The sequence below is a fragment of the Colias croceus genome, chromosome 6 (assembly GCF_905220415.1).
Source record: "Colias croceus chromosome 6, ilColCroc2.1".
Taxonomy (NCBI): domain Eukaryota; kingdom Metazoa; phylum Arthropoda; class Insecta; order Lepidoptera; family Pieridae; genus Colias; species Colias croceus.
Window position 1 is genome coordinate 955,635 of NC_059542.1, and position 18,026 is coordinate 973,660.

The 18,026-nt window shown below is 33.2% G+C and overlaps 1 protein-coding gene across 1 annotated transcript; it reads left to right on the forward strand.

The window, feature by feature from the left end:
- The first annotated feature begins 280 nt into the window (after nt 1–280).
- LOC123692379 (peroxidase-like) lies at nt 281–16,372 on the forward strand. Its single transcript, XM_045637118.1, has 12 exons — nt 281–486; nt 3,913–4,052; nt 5,152–5,316; nt 10,732–10,919; nt 12,414–12,615; nt 12,865–13,062; nt 13,520–13,664; nt 13,987–14,137; nt 14,509–14,676; nt 14,975–15,173; nt 15,741–15,846; nt 16,119–16,372. Exons 1-12 carry the CDS (start codon nt 356–358, stop codon nt 16,216–16,218), a joined length of 1,893 nt encoding a protein of 630 aa, XP_045493074.1. The 5' UTR covers nt 281–355; the 3' UTR covers nt 16,219–16,372.
- Nucleotides 16,373–18,026: the final 1,654 nt, after the last annotated feature.

An 18,026-nucleotide genomic window follows, 5' to 3' on the forward strand; every position in this document is an offset into this window, starting at 1 on the left:
AATGACGATTCAAAAGTGCTTCTAAAAGAAGTCTAATTGAATAAATAAATGTTTGAGTTTGAGTTTAAAAATATATTTTTTCTTCAGATATGGTGTTCGTATTTTGAAAATTTCTGAAAAATAAAATTATTTTTATTTTTTCCCAATAATACGCGAAAGAAGTCAGCATCCACAACTAGTATACCTAAGTCATGGACCTTTCCGTTTATTACAATTCTCACAACTGTAACAACAAATTAATAAAAACGAGTATCGTGTTATATTATACAGATTTTTCGTTGGTCTCCATTTAATTTGCCGCCGCGTGGCGTAACGAACACTACAAATGTTTGTAAAAAATAAATAATTAAATAAAATGTTTTTTGTGCTAATATTTGGACTTCTTATATGTGGATATAGTGCTGTTCCTAATTATTATGAAACGTATTCGGGAAAGCCGATTTCGGAGGAGGAATATAAACAACATGTAAAAAGGAATACTTCGTTGTAAGTTTATTTAATAAAATTAAATAATAATTATATATTATCTATTAATTTTTCTATTATTATACAAGATTTATGATTTTGTACACAAACAAAATTAAGTAATGAATACTGAAATACTTAGCTTAGGCTTATATTAACTGGGGAAGTTTTTTTGGATAGTTTATAAAGAATAATAACAACGGCTGAATGTATAACCACAAAATTTTACACAAAGATAGGCTATAGATTAAAATAGCTCTATGTTAAAATTAATTAAAAATTTTTATTTTTTTTTATTTTATTTTTATTTTATTTTATTCATAAAAGGTACCTTACAGCTGTTGATAAGATAAATTATACTAATTACATATAAAAACGCCAATTACAAGGCACACCGATAATAGTAAAATTGTGTGACAAAAAACGGCAAATTACAAAGGTACTATAATATATAAAATAAACGTAAAAATGATGCTTATAGTATTTTTTTAAATCTATACTTAATATTATAAAGCTGAAGAGTTTGTTTGAACGCGCTAATCTCGGGAACTACTGGTCTGATTTGAAAAATTATTTCGGTGTTAGATAGTCCATTTATCGAGGAAGGCTTATAGGCTATATATCATCTCGGTAAGACATGCGGGTAAAACTGCGGAGCAAAGCTAGTGATTTTATATATCAATCATGAATCATGTATAATCTAATTTAATCAACAAGTATAGTAACATAATATTATGTTACTACTAGATTTCCGCCCGCGGCTTCGCCCGCGTTTGCAAAGGAAAACCCGCATAGTTCCCGTTCCCGTGGGATTTCCGGGATAAAAACTATCCTATGTGTTAATCCAAGTTACCCTTTATATGTGTGCTAAATTTCATTGTAATCGGTTCAGTAGTTTTTACGTGAAAGAGTAACAAACATCCATACATCCATACATCCATACATCCATACAAACTTTCGCCTTTATAATATATATTAGAAATATTAGAATTAGGGCCGATTTTTCAATGCCCAGATAAACAGCTAGATAGACTTTATTCTTCAGTTAACAAAATATTCAATTTTTCAATAGACGAATAGGACTTATCTATCGAATAACTACGTTATTTGAGGAATAAATCTATCTGCTGCTCCAACGGCCAGATAGCGTGCTATTCGACGATTAGACGTTTGAGTTGACAACTGACGCGTCAAATTTGGGATATTTTCGTATGTAATAACATAGAGCGTAGAATTTTTACAATAAAGCCTCTTTCTATAAAATAATTATCAATTAAAATCATATTGAAATTGATGTTTTTGATAGTACCTACTGATGATCATGCCATTGAAAATTTGCCGGACGCTGCCTTTATGTCGTTTCCATCGTAAAATATATAAATTTTAACACAAATTTAATCAAAACTCTTTACTCGAATCAAAACAATAATCAACAATCATAGAACACAAGATAAACTTAAAATGCACTCCTGACGTGAGTCATAATGACGGTTGTTGACATATTGCAAGTTGACTCTATCCCGCTCTAACCTGACTAATTTAATATGTTTGTTTCGCCACTCCAAGAGCAGAGCTGCCAATATGGAAATATTTGGTCCGATAGTTATTCATCAAATAAATCACGATTGAAAAATAGGCGAGCCGTTATGAGTTAGATAAGCAATTGAATAAATCTATTCGAGGGGTAGTTATTAGACTGTTTATCTGGGCATTGAAAAATCGGCCCTTAGATAATTATATTTCTATTTCTACTATAAATCTAATATATTTATACCTATATATATATTATGAAGGCGAAAGTTTGTAAGTATGGATTTATGGATGTACGGATGTATGGATGTTTGTTACTCTTTCACGTAAAAACTACTGAACCGATTACAATGAAATTTAGCACACATATAGAGGGTAACTTGGATTAACTCATAGGACAGTTTTTATCCCGGAAATCCCACGGGAACGGGAAGTATGCAGGTTTTCCTTTGCAAACGCGGGCGAAGCCGCGGGCGGAAATCTAGTATATTATATTTCACTTATCGATTACATTTACGGGTAATATATCAGTTCCCAGTGTATTGACATACACACACTTAAGCATTAATAAAATACAAATATATCGTGTTATTTTCAAGAGCATTTGATTTATGAGTGTATTATTATTAATAAAATATTAATATACGCCATATTTTCTGCTTTACACGAGTACAGAGAAACCTTTATACACGTCATTAGAAACTCAACGGATTTAACAATAATTAGAGGCTAATAATAAATTATATTATATTAATTAAGTTTATTAATTAATATAATATCTTTCTTTCTATGAAACAGTTATCATAATCGACCAAGCAGTTTTCGAATATATCTTATGCAAATATGCAAAAAAATGATTAGTTCAGTGATAAAATAATTTTGATTTTCGGATAATATACCAACCCACACTTAGCCAGTATGATAGAGTGATTTATATTATGTATAAGTACATATACGTAAGTATATCGTGTATGTAACAATTCCCACTATGAAATGACCCTCAAGTAACCTTTAAAAATCCCCACGTAATAAAACATTTTGCTTATTAACAAAAAATGATACTTAATTAATAATACAGCATTAAATTAAACCTTAAATTATATTCATAAATATGTTTTAAAGATAGTTATTATAATTAGTTTTTGTTATCTCGCAATTTACATATTTTATAACCTGCCTCGGTCATTGGTCCTGGTATTGGATGAAATTACATTTTTTTTTCTTAAATATCTCTTGATCAGTAACTGATTTTACGAGGTTGGGAACGAGACAGTTTTTGTCAAGTTTATTTATTTAATTGGATGAGATTTCGACTTTAATACACACTTATATTATTTTATTTTGCACTTTATTCTGCGCATATCTTTATTTATTTTCTACTATATCGACTATATCGAGCACAAAAAAAGGATTATACCTACAATTAAATGAAATTTTAAAAATAAATGCATTTTTAGAATAACTAACTTAACATTTAATGGTTTAATATAGCCATGGCCACAAAATGATGTTCAGAAATACAATATTTTCTAGCATAAAATATTAATTGTTCATGCAATAAGCAAATGCCGATTTTATCTGGAAACCTCTGTTAAAACATTTATACAAGGAGTAAGGACATATAAAAATTATTAAATATATATAAATACTAGCTTTCCGCCCGCGGCTTCGCCCGCGCAGTCAAAGAAAAACCCGCATAGTTCCCGTTCCCGTAGGATTTTCGGGATTGCGTCATTTTTCCGGGATAAAAAGTAGCCTATGTCCTTTCTCGGGTATCAAAATATCTCTATACCAAATTTCATGCAAATTGGTTCAGTAGTTTAGGCGTGATTGAGTAACAGACAGACAGACAGACAGAGTTACTTTCGCATTTATAATATTAGTATGGAATATATATAAATATGTTTTGTCAATTAGTTGGTGCACCAACGAGATCCTACCATGCAGTCCTTTGGAAGGAAGGCGTATAGATGGCTCCTGCAACAACCTGAAGTATTTCACTATGGGGGCACCACACACCCCCTTCTATCGAATGCTTCCCCCTGTTTTTAGCGATGGTATGCTTAATTTCAAGTGTTCATAGTTTATCCTGATATTAACAATTATATTGTAAGTAAAAAGGTGTATAGGTTACCAACACAACATTCAGTCAAAAATGACACACTATCGCACACACGAATGGCATGATTCAACTATTGTGAACGAAAAAGAGACAACTCCAATATAATGTGGCTAAGAGCTAGCGCGTAAGAGCAACTTTTGTCTGCGCAACTATTTTGTCTCTCCCATTAACTCTATGGGGAGTTGCGTCGCTACGTGCCCGCACTTTCTTACTAGCCCATAGAGTTGATGGGAGAGACAAAATAGTTGCGGAGACAAAAGTTGCTCTTGCGCGCTAGCTCTAATAAGCCATATTTCGACGTGCCACTCTCAGAGCAATAACCCATCTACACCTTTTTACTTATAATGTCCTTTACTTAATAACTTTTTTTGTATAAAAACAAATACTATTAATACATTTGTAAAACTGTAATGCACGTGGTCGATGCTGTTTTTCTGAAAAAGATTAAATGATTTACGAGCTGTGTTTCACGCGTTAAGATTGATGAAATTACTATTTATAATACACTTCAAATTATTATTTATAGTTACATATTTGTTATTTAAATTAAATAAATATAAATTTAACGATAACAAGCGTTGCTAATCTACCCATTTTTTAATATTTGTTATTTTTGCATTTAATGCAATTAATCAATATTTGGAAAATTTTGAAGAATTAAATAAAAATAAATATTACAATCATGATCCAAATCTCGAACACGCGTGCGCTAAATTTCAAATAAAAATTAGGTTAAGCATATTTAGGAACTGTTTGAACTCTAGCGAAAGACGCGATTTCGATTAAGCCTCGTAATTGTTTTTTTGACGTGATAACGTCTTTAAAATCGTTTTAGTCGGGTGATATGTTCAGAAACTTGTGTCACACCAAAACCTCACGAACGCGATCTCCCGTGTCATCTCGAGCGTCTCATCTCATCAAGACATTATCACGTAAACATCTCGATCGTAAACCTACTTTACAAAAAAACATATTTTTTTTCTATTATTTATGCTATAAAACTTAAATTTAAATTCATTAATGTCTCGTATCAGGATATGAACCAAAAACAACAAAGAGTGGAGAGGCCATGCCGCTCGCTCGTGCTGTAAGAACTAACATGCTGGCTGAGGGCCGGGTACCAGACCTGCAGCTGACCCAGATGTTCGCACACTTCCTCGTCTTCTTTACTGGAGATTTCGTGTCTTTGCATGATACTGGTAAGCTTTTTAAGAGGATTTTATAATATAGAGTTTCATTCTTTAACCGAACCGCGAGGGACTGCTTCCTGAATCTGTATTATGGGGTACGACGACCACAATATGGGGGTCTTCAAGCGTAGAGTGGGTACCTTCTAGGGAAGCGCGTACCATCTTAGACCACATCTCAGCTTAACATCATGCGAGATTGTGGTCAAGCGCTTCCCTATTCCCATTAAAAATATATCTGAGAAAGATAACGCTATTTACTAAGTACATATTTGTAAATATGTGATATTATCCTTTGTATCTTAAATCTCTATTTCCCCTTTTATTGTTTAACCTGTCGTAGGTAGGTACTTACGGTACCCAGTTATCCTATTCATAATATTTTTATGTAAGGAACATCACTGACCTTTAACTAATTGTTTTCATGTGAGTTTTTTTTGTTCTTGTTAATTAAAACTTAAAAGGTGCTGTGATTATACTCCGATAACATTATCTGCATAAATTAAATAGTTAAAAACATCAAATATACTACATTTTTAAGCAATGTTTTCAACAACGAAGGTTCTCAATTCTCTGTAGGTATATTTTACATTTTATCAGAAAATATAAATAAAATTCCCGTTACAACTAAAATATTGATGGGTTTTGGGCAGGAAAAAGCAAAGATTGTTAAATAAACTTAAGATTCTTTATTAGACGATGCGCGTAGTACGAAGGGTAAAGACGGAAGAGAGAAATTATATGTATTTGACATACACATTTGTTTATACAAACTCTTTTCACCAACACTGGCCCTTAAACAAATGTGTAGGTACATAATTATTGTACAACATTAAACAAGTTTAGTTTTTACAATTTAAGAATTTAACAAATTTATTGTAAACCTAAACACGTTACAAACTTATAATGCTTTTCTTTAGTAAGTGGTTTTGTTAAAATATCGGCAGTCATTTCAGAAGTACACAAATAATTCAAATTAACAATATTATCTTTTACAACTTCTCTTATAAAATGATGCCGCACATCTATATTTTTCGTACGAGCATGATACATAGGATTCTTACACAATTTTTGTGCTGATTGGTTATCATTAAAAATCGTAACAGAACAATGCCTACCTAACAATTCATACAACAGAGTTCTTATGAATAACGCTTCTTTACAAGAATCTGATAGAGCCATATATTCTGCTTCTGTGCTAGAAAGAGCGACTGTTCGCTGTTTTCTACTTTCCCACGATACAGAACAGTTCCCAATTTGAAACACAAACCCAGTGTACGACCTACGATCGACCTCACACGAAGCCCAGTCAGCATCAATATACCCATTGATGTCTAGACCACTTCTACTAAAAACAAGTTTGTAGTTTACAGTACCCTTTAAATACCGTAGTACGCGTTTCGCGGCCTTCCAATGACGCTGATCATAACAATCATTATACTGGCTCAGCATGCTTACCGCGTGCGCGATGTCTGGCCTGGAGCTAACTGAAATATAATTTAAACAACCAATTAAATTTCTATATTCCAAATTCTCCTCCTTTTTATCAGCCTTTACAAGTTTCAATCCCGATTCCATTGGAGTTTGAGCTGGCTTACAGTCAGTCATATGAAAACGGTCTAAAACATTCTTTATGTAACTAGACTGATCAAGATAGATATTATCTTGGTTTCTTGTGATGCGCATACCAAGTATATGGCTGGCTGGCCCTAAATCCTTCATTTCGAATTCTTGCATGAGTTTCTTCTTTATTTCAACTTTCATTTGTGAATTTCTGGTTGAAAATAATAATATATCGTCCACATACAACCCAATGATGACTAATTCTTCACCATTTGATTTAAAATACACGCAGGGCTCTGAGGACAGTCTTCTGAAACAAAGTTTTGTAACCAACACATGGTTTATCTTTTCATACCAAGACTTCGAAGCTTGCTTTAGGCCATAAATTGCTTTATGCAATTTATATACTTTATGCTCACAGCCTTTTACTTTATAACCTACCGGTTGTTCCATGAAAACTTTTTCTTGCAAATCTCCATTTAGAAAAGCAGTTCTTACATCCAAATGATCGATATCCATCTGCTTTTCAGCTGCTAAAGCCAATAATATGCGAATAGTGGAATATCGAACCACTGGAGAAAAAGTTTCCTCGTAATCAATTCCATAGCGCTGTGTAAAACCTTTAGCTACCAATCTGGCTTTATACTGCTTTAGATTTCCATCAAGATCTTTCTTTTTCTTAAAAACCCACTTGCACTTAATCGGTTTTTGATCTTTAGGTGGATCAGTTAATGTCCAACATTTATTTTTAATAAATGATTGATACTCATCAGCCATTGCTTTCTTCCAGTGAACAGCTTCAGCCCCTCCTAGAGCTTCTTGAACTGTCTCTGGTTCATCTCCAATGCAGGTCAGCATTGCAGTACACGCACTGTCATATTCCGATGTATCCATCGCATCTTCAAGTGTCGATTCACCTGGAATGTAAGTGACATCGGAAGGATCAACAGAACTACTGCTGTCAGAGTCATCTAACTCAAAAATACACTGTCTTCTGAGATTAGTTACAATCTCATTTTCTTCCCCTTTTTCTGGTGATAGTGAATTTTCAGACTGTGCCACTTCAACATGAGAATCATTTGAGTTTAAATTCTCAGTCTGTAAATTATTTATCATCATGAAAAAATCACCATTTTCACATTTTTCAGTGTTTTTTGTATAGAATTTGTTTTCAAAGAAAGCAACATCCCTTGATTTAATAATTTTGCTGAGATTCTCTGGATCAATCAATCTATAACCCTTACTATTTTCACAATATCCTACAAAAATGTAAGGTTTACATTTTGAATCTAATTTCTTACGATTCTGTGTCAAGGCATAAACCACACAACCAAATATACGTAAATGGCTAAGATTCACCTTCTCATTAGTCCATTTTTCCTCTGGCGTGCTACCGTAGACTGCTTTTGTAGGGGACCGGTTCTTCAAATAAACAGCGGTATTGACCGCTTCTGCCCAGAACTGCCCATCTAAGCCTGCGTCTCGTAACATGCTACGAGCCTTCTCGACGATTGTCCTGTTGGCCCGCTCAGCAATGCCGTTCTGCTGAGGCGAGTGCGGTATGGTAGTCTGGTGAATGATGCCGTTATCCTTCAAATATTCCTGGAATATAGAATTGACATATTCGCCTCCATTATCCGTCCTCAACAATTTTATTTTTCTATTGGTTTGGTTCTCCACCATTGCCTTGAAATGTTTGAAGTTATCGAAAACTTCACTCTTATTTTTCAGAAAATAAATCCATGTTTTCCTACTACAATCATCAATAAACGTGAGGAAGTAACTAGCACCACCGAAAGATTTCACTGGCATAGGCCCGCATAAATCACTGTGTACAACACCTAACAGTTCATTTGACCTACTTTGTGCCTTCTTAGGAAAAGGTAATTTGCTAAGCTTCCCCTTAACACAAGCTTCACATTGACTGAACTGTGATTTATCATAAGTAATACCACTAGCCATACCTTTCATTAACAAATGCATACTCCTCATATTGAGATGTCCTAGTCTCCTGTGCCATGTCTCCTGCGTAACAGAGTTAGCAGCCGCCTGGAAACTCAGCTCAGTTTCTTTCTTACAGCTCTCAGATGCTTTCTTCTGCACTAAATCTTGAGCTTCTGTATTTACCTTGGTAGTCGCAGATTCTACACTATTCCCTGAAAACATAGAACAGCCACCACATCCTACCACACACAGATCACGCTCTCTAACAGATTCTGCAGTTTCTAATTGATAAACACCATTTTTATGTACAGCTGTAGCTGCTAGCTTTTTACCATAGAATATATTACAACATTTTTCATTAAAAATAACTCTAAAACCCTTCCTAGTTAACGCACTGACTGACAACAAGTTTGTAGCTACCGAACGGTACATGATAAACTTCACTGATTGTTTTGACGCCTAATTTTAAATTTACTTTTACATCACCACGACCAGCAGTAAATAATTTTTCACCGTTAGCCACCTTGACTTCAGACACATAACCAGGAACAAAGTTATTTAGTATATTCCTGTCATGACACATATGACTACTCGCACCAGAGTCTATTAACCATATATCATTCTGCACACAAGCTGATAATGCTGTCAATAGTAACTGGTTTGTTGAGCTCTCCGCCTTAACTGGTTTCACAGATTTACAGTTCCTCGAGAAGTGACCAAGCTTCTTGCACTTAAAGCATTTGATTTTCTTACGTGCCGCCACCAAAGCTGTTGAACTCGTGTCACCTTTTTCATCACGTCGTTGCTTCTCCTGCATGAGCTTCGTTTTGACCACTTCACTCGACAACTTGATATTAGAATTTTCAAGTGCCATTATGAGTGGATCAAAGTCTTGCGACAAGCCACTCAGTAAGAGAACTGCAACGAAATCATCTTCCAGAGGTGAACCAATATCGTTCAGCTGTTGACTTAGGTCGCTAATCTTCGCAACGTAAGCTTCCATGCTTTCACATTCGCATAATTTTGTTGCAAACAAAAGACGAAGCAAACTCAGTCTCCTTGACAACCCCTTGTCTTCGTACGCCTTTTGCAAATTAATCCATGCATCCCGCGCCGTCTCTGCGTTCCTTACATGCGTAAAAACCGAGGGCTTTACTGACAAACAGATCTTAGCAAGAGCTTTCTGAGATCTCTTCATATAAGCCGCATCTTTGACATCTTCAGTTTTATCTTCCGAAACGACGTCCCATAAGTCCTCGTGAATGAGTAGCATTTTCAGTTGGAACTTCCAATTACTGTAGTTTTCTATGCCGCTCAACTTCTCCACAGGAGTTAAAGTCGAAACCGATGTCGATGTCGCCATTTTTACATGTATGGACGGGCGTTTTAGTTTATTTATAAAATTACTTTTATTCTGCCAAAACTCAAAAATAATTATATACAGAGCAAAGATAACGTCCTGGGCCCATAACCTGATGGGTTTTGGGCAGGAAAAAGCAAAGATTGTTAAATAAACTTAAGATTCTTTATTAGACGATGCGCGTAATACGAAGGGTAAAGACGGAAGAGAGAAATTATATGTATTTGACATACACATTTGTTTATACAAACTCTTTTCACCAACAAATATAACGTGTATTATTTGCATTTTGTAAATTAACACCAAAACAATGGCTTTAAAATTTAATTTGAATCAACATTTTAACAGCGTCAGTAAAACAAGTATAAATGTTACCATCTTTTACGTGGATAATAGAAAAAGTTTCAATTGAAATTGTGAATGTTGTCCGTTCAAATTGGGTCATAATCGACTCCAAAGAAGAATATACAAGCATAGAAACAAACAGGTAGCTAATGAAAGCGTTGTTGTTGAATGTTTTAAAGAAAACAACATGTTTAAACATAATATAATCGTTCCAGTAAACTACATAGTCTGGAAGCCGTACTGCTGCTTAGAGAAAGGCAAGCAAGACCCCGACTGTGTTCCAAATTACATCCCCAATGATGATCCAGTACATCGGTTCTCGAATGTTCGCTGCATGAACATGACGAAGCCAGAGTCCTATCAGTCCGTGAAATGTCTGCCTAATAACACGCTACCTGAGAGAGTAAGAAACACTATATATTTAGACCTGTATAATTATTATTATGTCAATAAAGATTTTTTTTACTATTAACAACAATAATAAAGTTAATGCTATTGGGTCGAAATTGGAAAATATGCAGATGCTATTCATACATCGGTTCCACTGATTAATTTTCTTTAAGGTCAAGTAGGTGATCAGTCTTCTGTGTCCTGCCAGACCGAAACATTTTTGTTTCGTCTCTACCGGGAATCGAACCCAGTTCAACGACCACGCGTTAACCACCGTACCAAGGAGGCGGTCAAGGTCGGATATATAATATCTAATAGCCGTAAAATACGGATACGGATAATTAATTATTCAAAAAAAAAAATATTGACAGTGTTGAAAATGTACAGGACATAAATAGGTTTGTGTTTATAATGCTATAAAAACTAATGACTAATGAGTAAATTAAGCTAAAAAAATATTTGAAACATTTATATTGAACCACGCAAATTTAACTGCACTGCACAGTGCACATGGATGAAAAATTCCAGTATAAATAGATTTTAAATGAGGAGTTTCACTTTTCCATGTCATTAAAGAAACGTGACATTTTAGAATCATAATAGAATATGTAGGTAAAATAACCTTTTTATCTCAGACACGACTTCATAAAAAAGGCTATTAATATGCTACCTAAATTGACTTTATAAATTCATCACATTCATTATACACATGCATACCGGAACTGCAACAATCTACGTAATACTTAAATGCATAAGTTTGTAACAAACTAATCTACATGTTAAAAAATTGTCTTCAAAAATTGAAATTATTACTATTTTGATAATATTTTAGCTAACATTGATTCTAATTAGTAGAGATATTAGTGGTTTCTAAACAATATAAAATTAAAATACAGAAGGTATACCTTCATATATGAAACTATAATATAATATTTGGCTTTTTGTATATTTATTCTATTACTGTGTAAGATATTATGAAGAACCACGATATCGATGTTTCAATCACGATTAATTGTTTTAATCGTGCACAAATTTTCAACACATAACTGCATAAAACCTTGAGACACTTTCTGAATTTAATCACGTAAAGGAATTTTCGACAAGGTCTTGTTCAAACTCAGGTCCTGGATATGAAATTATACTATGAAGTATTTATTAATTTATAGCAATTATATACACGTTTTAATTTCAAATAATTGAGCCGATCGGCGAATTCGTAGAACGAATAATACAGAACTTATTATAAGTAGATGTGGTGATCACTTAAAAGTCATAAACAATTTACTTTTTGAATGTTTATTAAACTTATCTCCGGCACTTTAATAGTCTAGATATACCTAATTTTCTACTTCTATGTATTTTTCTTAAACACAAGTTAGTAAAGTAAAAGATAAATAATTTGATAATATTAATATGTAGTATTTTCTTGCATGCGGTTCATTTTGCGCGTGTTTTATACAATGTAGAAATGATACACTATAACAAATATAATACATTTATTTTATAGATTTCAACATCAACACCAACATTTGACTTATCCCACATTTATGGAAACAACATGCGAGCTCTCAACGAAAAAGGAAGGTTATTTAAAGATGGTCTGCTAAAATTCGAAATTGAGGCGGGAAAAATATGGCCGCCGAGCACGAAAGGTCCTAATCTATGCTATGCGAACCAGAAGCCTCATGAAACGAGATGTCATGATACACGTAAGTTTGTAAACCTAAAAAAAAGCGTCAAGGGTGCCTTGAATCTTATTATTGCATATTGTGCGTTGTCTTGTTCTTGGTATGTCTGACAATGCAAGAGTACAAAACGGCCGGCCAGTTGAGTAGACTGGTCGAGGATCCTCCCTTTTTCGATGGAGGAATTCCACCTTCCTTCCTCCACACGTATTAAATTTGCTTTAAAATATTTCGTTTAAAACATCTAAATAAACATCTTTGTTATTATTTTAGCCGAAGACGGTCCCAACACGATCCTAGGTATAAACTTGATGTCCATTTGGATCTGGCGCTACCATAACATGATAGCGTCAGCTCTGAGCAGCATCAACCCGTGCTGGAATGATGAGAGGCTGTTCTTCACCACTAGGGAAATCGTCATAGCCACAATTATGCAGATATCGTTCTATGAACTGTTCCCGGCGTTTATGGGTAAGATTACTTGTCCTATTAATGTTGTAAATGGGGTAGTTTGTATGAATCGATGTACCTATGTTATTCTTTCACAAAAGCGGACGGATTTTGATGATACTTGGCAGTGTACCTATGTATATTAAGGAATATTATTGTTTGTAAAATAAAGTAGAGTTGAAAACCTTTTAGCCTTACAAATTTGGACATAGTTATGTTTATTATAAAATATTTTTGGAAAGAACATTCAGTACGTAGTTCTTTTTAGGAGAGTAATTTAAATATAGTAGAATTAAAATAATAGTTTGAATCTTTTCACAAATCACAACATAATAAAAGTACGCCATTGCATACCACAAATGTGTATTGTGCAGTATACGCAATTAAAAGGAGACAAATAAACTAGAAGACTGGTAATAAACTAGAAAAAGGAAAACGTTAATATAATAGAAAGTTATGCTAAAATTGTTATTTTTAGGTTATGACAATCTCGTCCACGACGGAGTCCTTTGTCCCGACCTGGGCTTTAGAGATATTTATAATGAGAATCTACCGCCGCAGATTTCTTTAGAATTCCCGTTTGCATGGAGGTGGACGCATACTATCCAAGAGGGAGTTATCAAGTATGTATATTTTATAATAATATCAAACAAATAGAATCTTTCACCTTAATTTACTGCTCTAGATTCTTAAAAAAAGTTGCTGTGATTGCCAATTAATTTTTTGTTTTATCAGTTTTTTTTTGTTCGATGTCTGTACTGTTCCTTGAATAACAATTTTTATCTTAACTTTTAATTGAATTAGAGCCGTAATGTTTTCAAAAAATTACTGGGCTCCTATATTTTTTGTTTTAAAATTACCTGAATGTTTTCAAGTTTGAAGTCCCTACTTATCCCCAAATTCGATTTTTTTGCTCCTTGAATAATTGCTAAAATATGTTTATAGGCTTTACGATGACAAAGGTTACCACTTGAAGGACACAAGGCTAACAAACATGACGTTGAGAACTGGTTTCCTAGTGGACAATATAGATGGTATAACTCAGGGTGCTATTCGTCAGGCAAATGCTAAATTTGATTACGTCGTTGATCCGGATGTAAGTATAGAAAACTATTTGAAATTTCTTGGGGTACCTAATATTGAATTGGTAAAACATAGGGTCTTCTATTAAAATTAATATTAATTGTAAAGAGCTAAGTGCATTATCGCTTGGTAGAACTGAGTCTTTCTTGCTTCACGTAAATGTCAGTTATATTTATGTACAACAATAATTAAACCAAGGTATTGATAATAATAATGAATTTTAATAACATTATCTTAAAAAACATGAAATGTTATCCGTGGTTATATTCATCAGCCAAGGTTCATAGGTAATCGGGTGACTTTTACGACGACGATTTAAACTTATTTTCTTGTTTCGCCATAACCAAACGACATAGCATTATATACATATACTTTTTTTTTCAGATGGCCGAAGTTGTGCTCGGTCCACACCAACATGCATCAGATGTATTTACAAACGACCTTGCTAAGAACCGTCAATTCTTATTCCCACCTTATATTAAGTACAGAGAATTCTGTTTCGGCAAATCAGTTAAGAGCTTCAGTGATCTGCTGGAAGCTATCGGTCCTGAGGTAATGTTAAAAAATTGAAGTTAATTAGTTTTGTTTCTTTCGAAGTATTACAGTCACGGTCAAGTTTCAATAAAAATATTTATTTAATAATTATTTATGAATAAACTGGTATTACACAATAAATTTGCTACAATAGATGCATTAATTGATTGTTGTTTTTTATGATTTAAGTGTGTAGATAATATTATATGTATAATTTTGAATTTGTTCTTGATTTGACTTATTTTAGCTCTACCATAATCAAGGAATTTTGGATTTCGTATTCTTGTTCATATTTCTAATCTTCAAATATTTTCAGAGACTCGATTTAATCAGAGAGAAATATAAAGCCGTGGAGGACATTGACCTAATTGTCGGATTGTGGTTAGAAAACTACATTCCTGGAGGTCGTGTACCAAGCACCTTCTATTGCATTATTGTCCAACAATTGCTGAGGTCCATAGCATCAGACAGACATTGGTATGAACGACCGAATAGACCAAATGCTTTTACTATTGGTAAGTTATACGTGGTATTTTAGTAATTTTGTATGCTATGAAGACATGAAAATTAATTTGTGGATGGATATCTGTGAACACGTGTGAAGTTTGTTGAAATATAACAATTAGAAAAAAGTTTTAAACGTCTGTTCTCACAAATAATACCTATTTATTTATATTATATTTATTTATTATATACCTATTTATTATATTTGATCAAATACATTAAATTTAAAAATAGGAATAAAACAACATTTAACATTTAATAATTCGGGTTCAGGAATTGACGTAAATAATACGTTATTCGTACAATCCATACTAATATTATAAATGCGAAAGTAACTCTGTCTGTCTGTCTGTTACTCAATCACGCCTTAACTACTGAACCAATTTGCATGAAATTTGGTATAGAGATATTTTGATACCCGAGAAAGGACATAGGATAGGTTTTATCCCGGAAATCCTACGGAAACGGGTTTTACTTTGAAAACGCGGGCGAAGCCGCGGGCGGAAAGCTAGTGTATTATATATATGTATACCTACTTCCCTTGTAAAACTACAATAATATTGTACTTATTTTTATAGACCAATTGCTGGAGATAAGAAAGGCTACAGTATCAGGATTTTTATGCAGTGTAGGAGATTCCATAAGAGAAATACAACCACGTGCGTTTTACAGGGCTGGCCCTGGGTGAGTTTTATTCTATTCATTTTATTTATTTTTTTGAACACTATTTGCTTAAAATTTCCATTTTATGATTTTATTAGTACCTATTTGAAGTAGAGATTTATAATTTATATGTATGAAAAATTGATGTTTTTGTTCTTACCAAAGTTGTGTTTTATATCTAAGTATTTTGTTTTGAATTTGTAATTTTAATTTTACAATCAATATTTTTTTTAACGTTCGACTCAAATTGAAAACGAATTTCCAAAATGTACCTAAATAATATTCTTTTTCAGAAATGAAATGGTGAGCTGTAATCAGATACCGAAGATGAATATTTGGGCGTGGCACGACCCTACGTGTAAAACCAACCCCTATCAATTCAAACAGGCATAAAATATGTAATATCTACTCCTAGAGGTTTAGCATTTTTGCTAATCACCTATAAATGGCTTTAATAATTAATTAATTATTTAAAAATAGTAATGTCTACAGTATGGATGTGTATTGAATTTATTTTTGAATAAATAAATCCTGTGTTTAATTATAATATTGTGTTGTTTTATTTCCTTGAATATCTACTCTTATAGATTTTTGACTTTATCACAATAATGATTGCGATAACAATACTAAAAAAAATCCATTATTTTATTCAATACGTAATTTTATAAAAAAAAAACCTTTAATTTTAAGCTCCTGCTCAGGTGATCTGATAGAAATCTCTTGAGGCAGATTATTTAATATTATTTTTTATCGTCATACTTTATTTTTTATCATTAATTTACATAATTATCTCATAATAATACTTTAAAACGATTCAAATATGAACCTTGAATCCTAATTTGGAAATCTAATTATGAAGGTGTAATTAAAACGTCAATCAAGCCTTGTTGGATATTGACATGTGGTTTGGTTTACTTTAATAATGTCTTATCATCATTCATCCAGATAAAATTTTAAATTTATTCATTACTAGATTTCCGCCCGCGGCTTCGCCCGCGTTTGCAAAGGAAAACCCGCATAGTTCCCGTTCCCGTGGAATTTCCGGGATAAAAACTATCCTATGTGTTAATCCAAGTTACCCTATATATGTGTGCTAAATTTCATCGTAATCGGTTCAGTAGTTTTTACGTGAAAGAGTAACAAACATCCATACATCCATACAAACTTTCGCATTTATAATATTAGTAGGATTAACTGGAAAATTTTTTTAAAACGAATTTAAATTTTGGACGAATGTGCCGCTTATTTTCAGCATTTATGATTACTCGTCGCATTTTCGAAAGTATAGAGATTTATTATATTGTTTAGATATCAAAACTCATTAAAAATGTGGAAAACAAATAAAAGAAAACACTTTTTATTAGCAAGATTAAAACTTAACAAATCATATTACCTAATCTCGTAAGTAAAATAGACGGAGAACAACGCGGCGACAGGGGCAGAAGCTAATAAAATACTTTTTCGTCGAAGCTTAAAATATTAAAAAGGAACAGACCGATTCTGTTCCGAATTTTTGAAATATAAATGGACATAAATCTTTTATTTATTCCAACTACGAAAAAAATTCCTTTGAATCGAATTTTCACTTAAAATAACCGCAAGGCGCTTAAATACTTTAATACGAATGCAAAAGCGTGAAATTCGGGTCAGAGAATTTTCGGGACACTCGAAAATAATTAGACACCAGCAAATAATGATCCGTCTCAATTCCATGAAATTGTACAGAGTAGTAAACAGTCTATGTTGACAGAGACGTAATCCGTCCGTTACAGCGCAATAATTCTTTAGACGGAGTTTAATATTTCGACTTATCCGCTCTGAATGGTGGCTGCTCTGCGAAGTCCGTGTTATTAAATGTTCGTACAGGGATTTCAGCATGAAAAGGTGTCATATTGACGGTTAGCGTTTTGGTATAGTGCGCGTATATGGCGGATTTAAAGTGTGGAATTTGTTAGGAATTGAAAGGGAACGCTTGTATGCGGCTATGTATCTAAAATATTGCTATGAAAGAATCCGCTTGTTCTGGAAACGTTGGTTATAAGAGGTTTTCATGATTTTCCGGAAAATATGTATAAAAAATTCGTTTCAATAATTCCTTCTATTAGTGTATCAAAAGCTTTTTCTCTCCTACTCATCGTAGCTGTCTAATATAACAAAACAGATTTCTTATATATTTTTAAATTTTCCTTTAAGGACGCGTT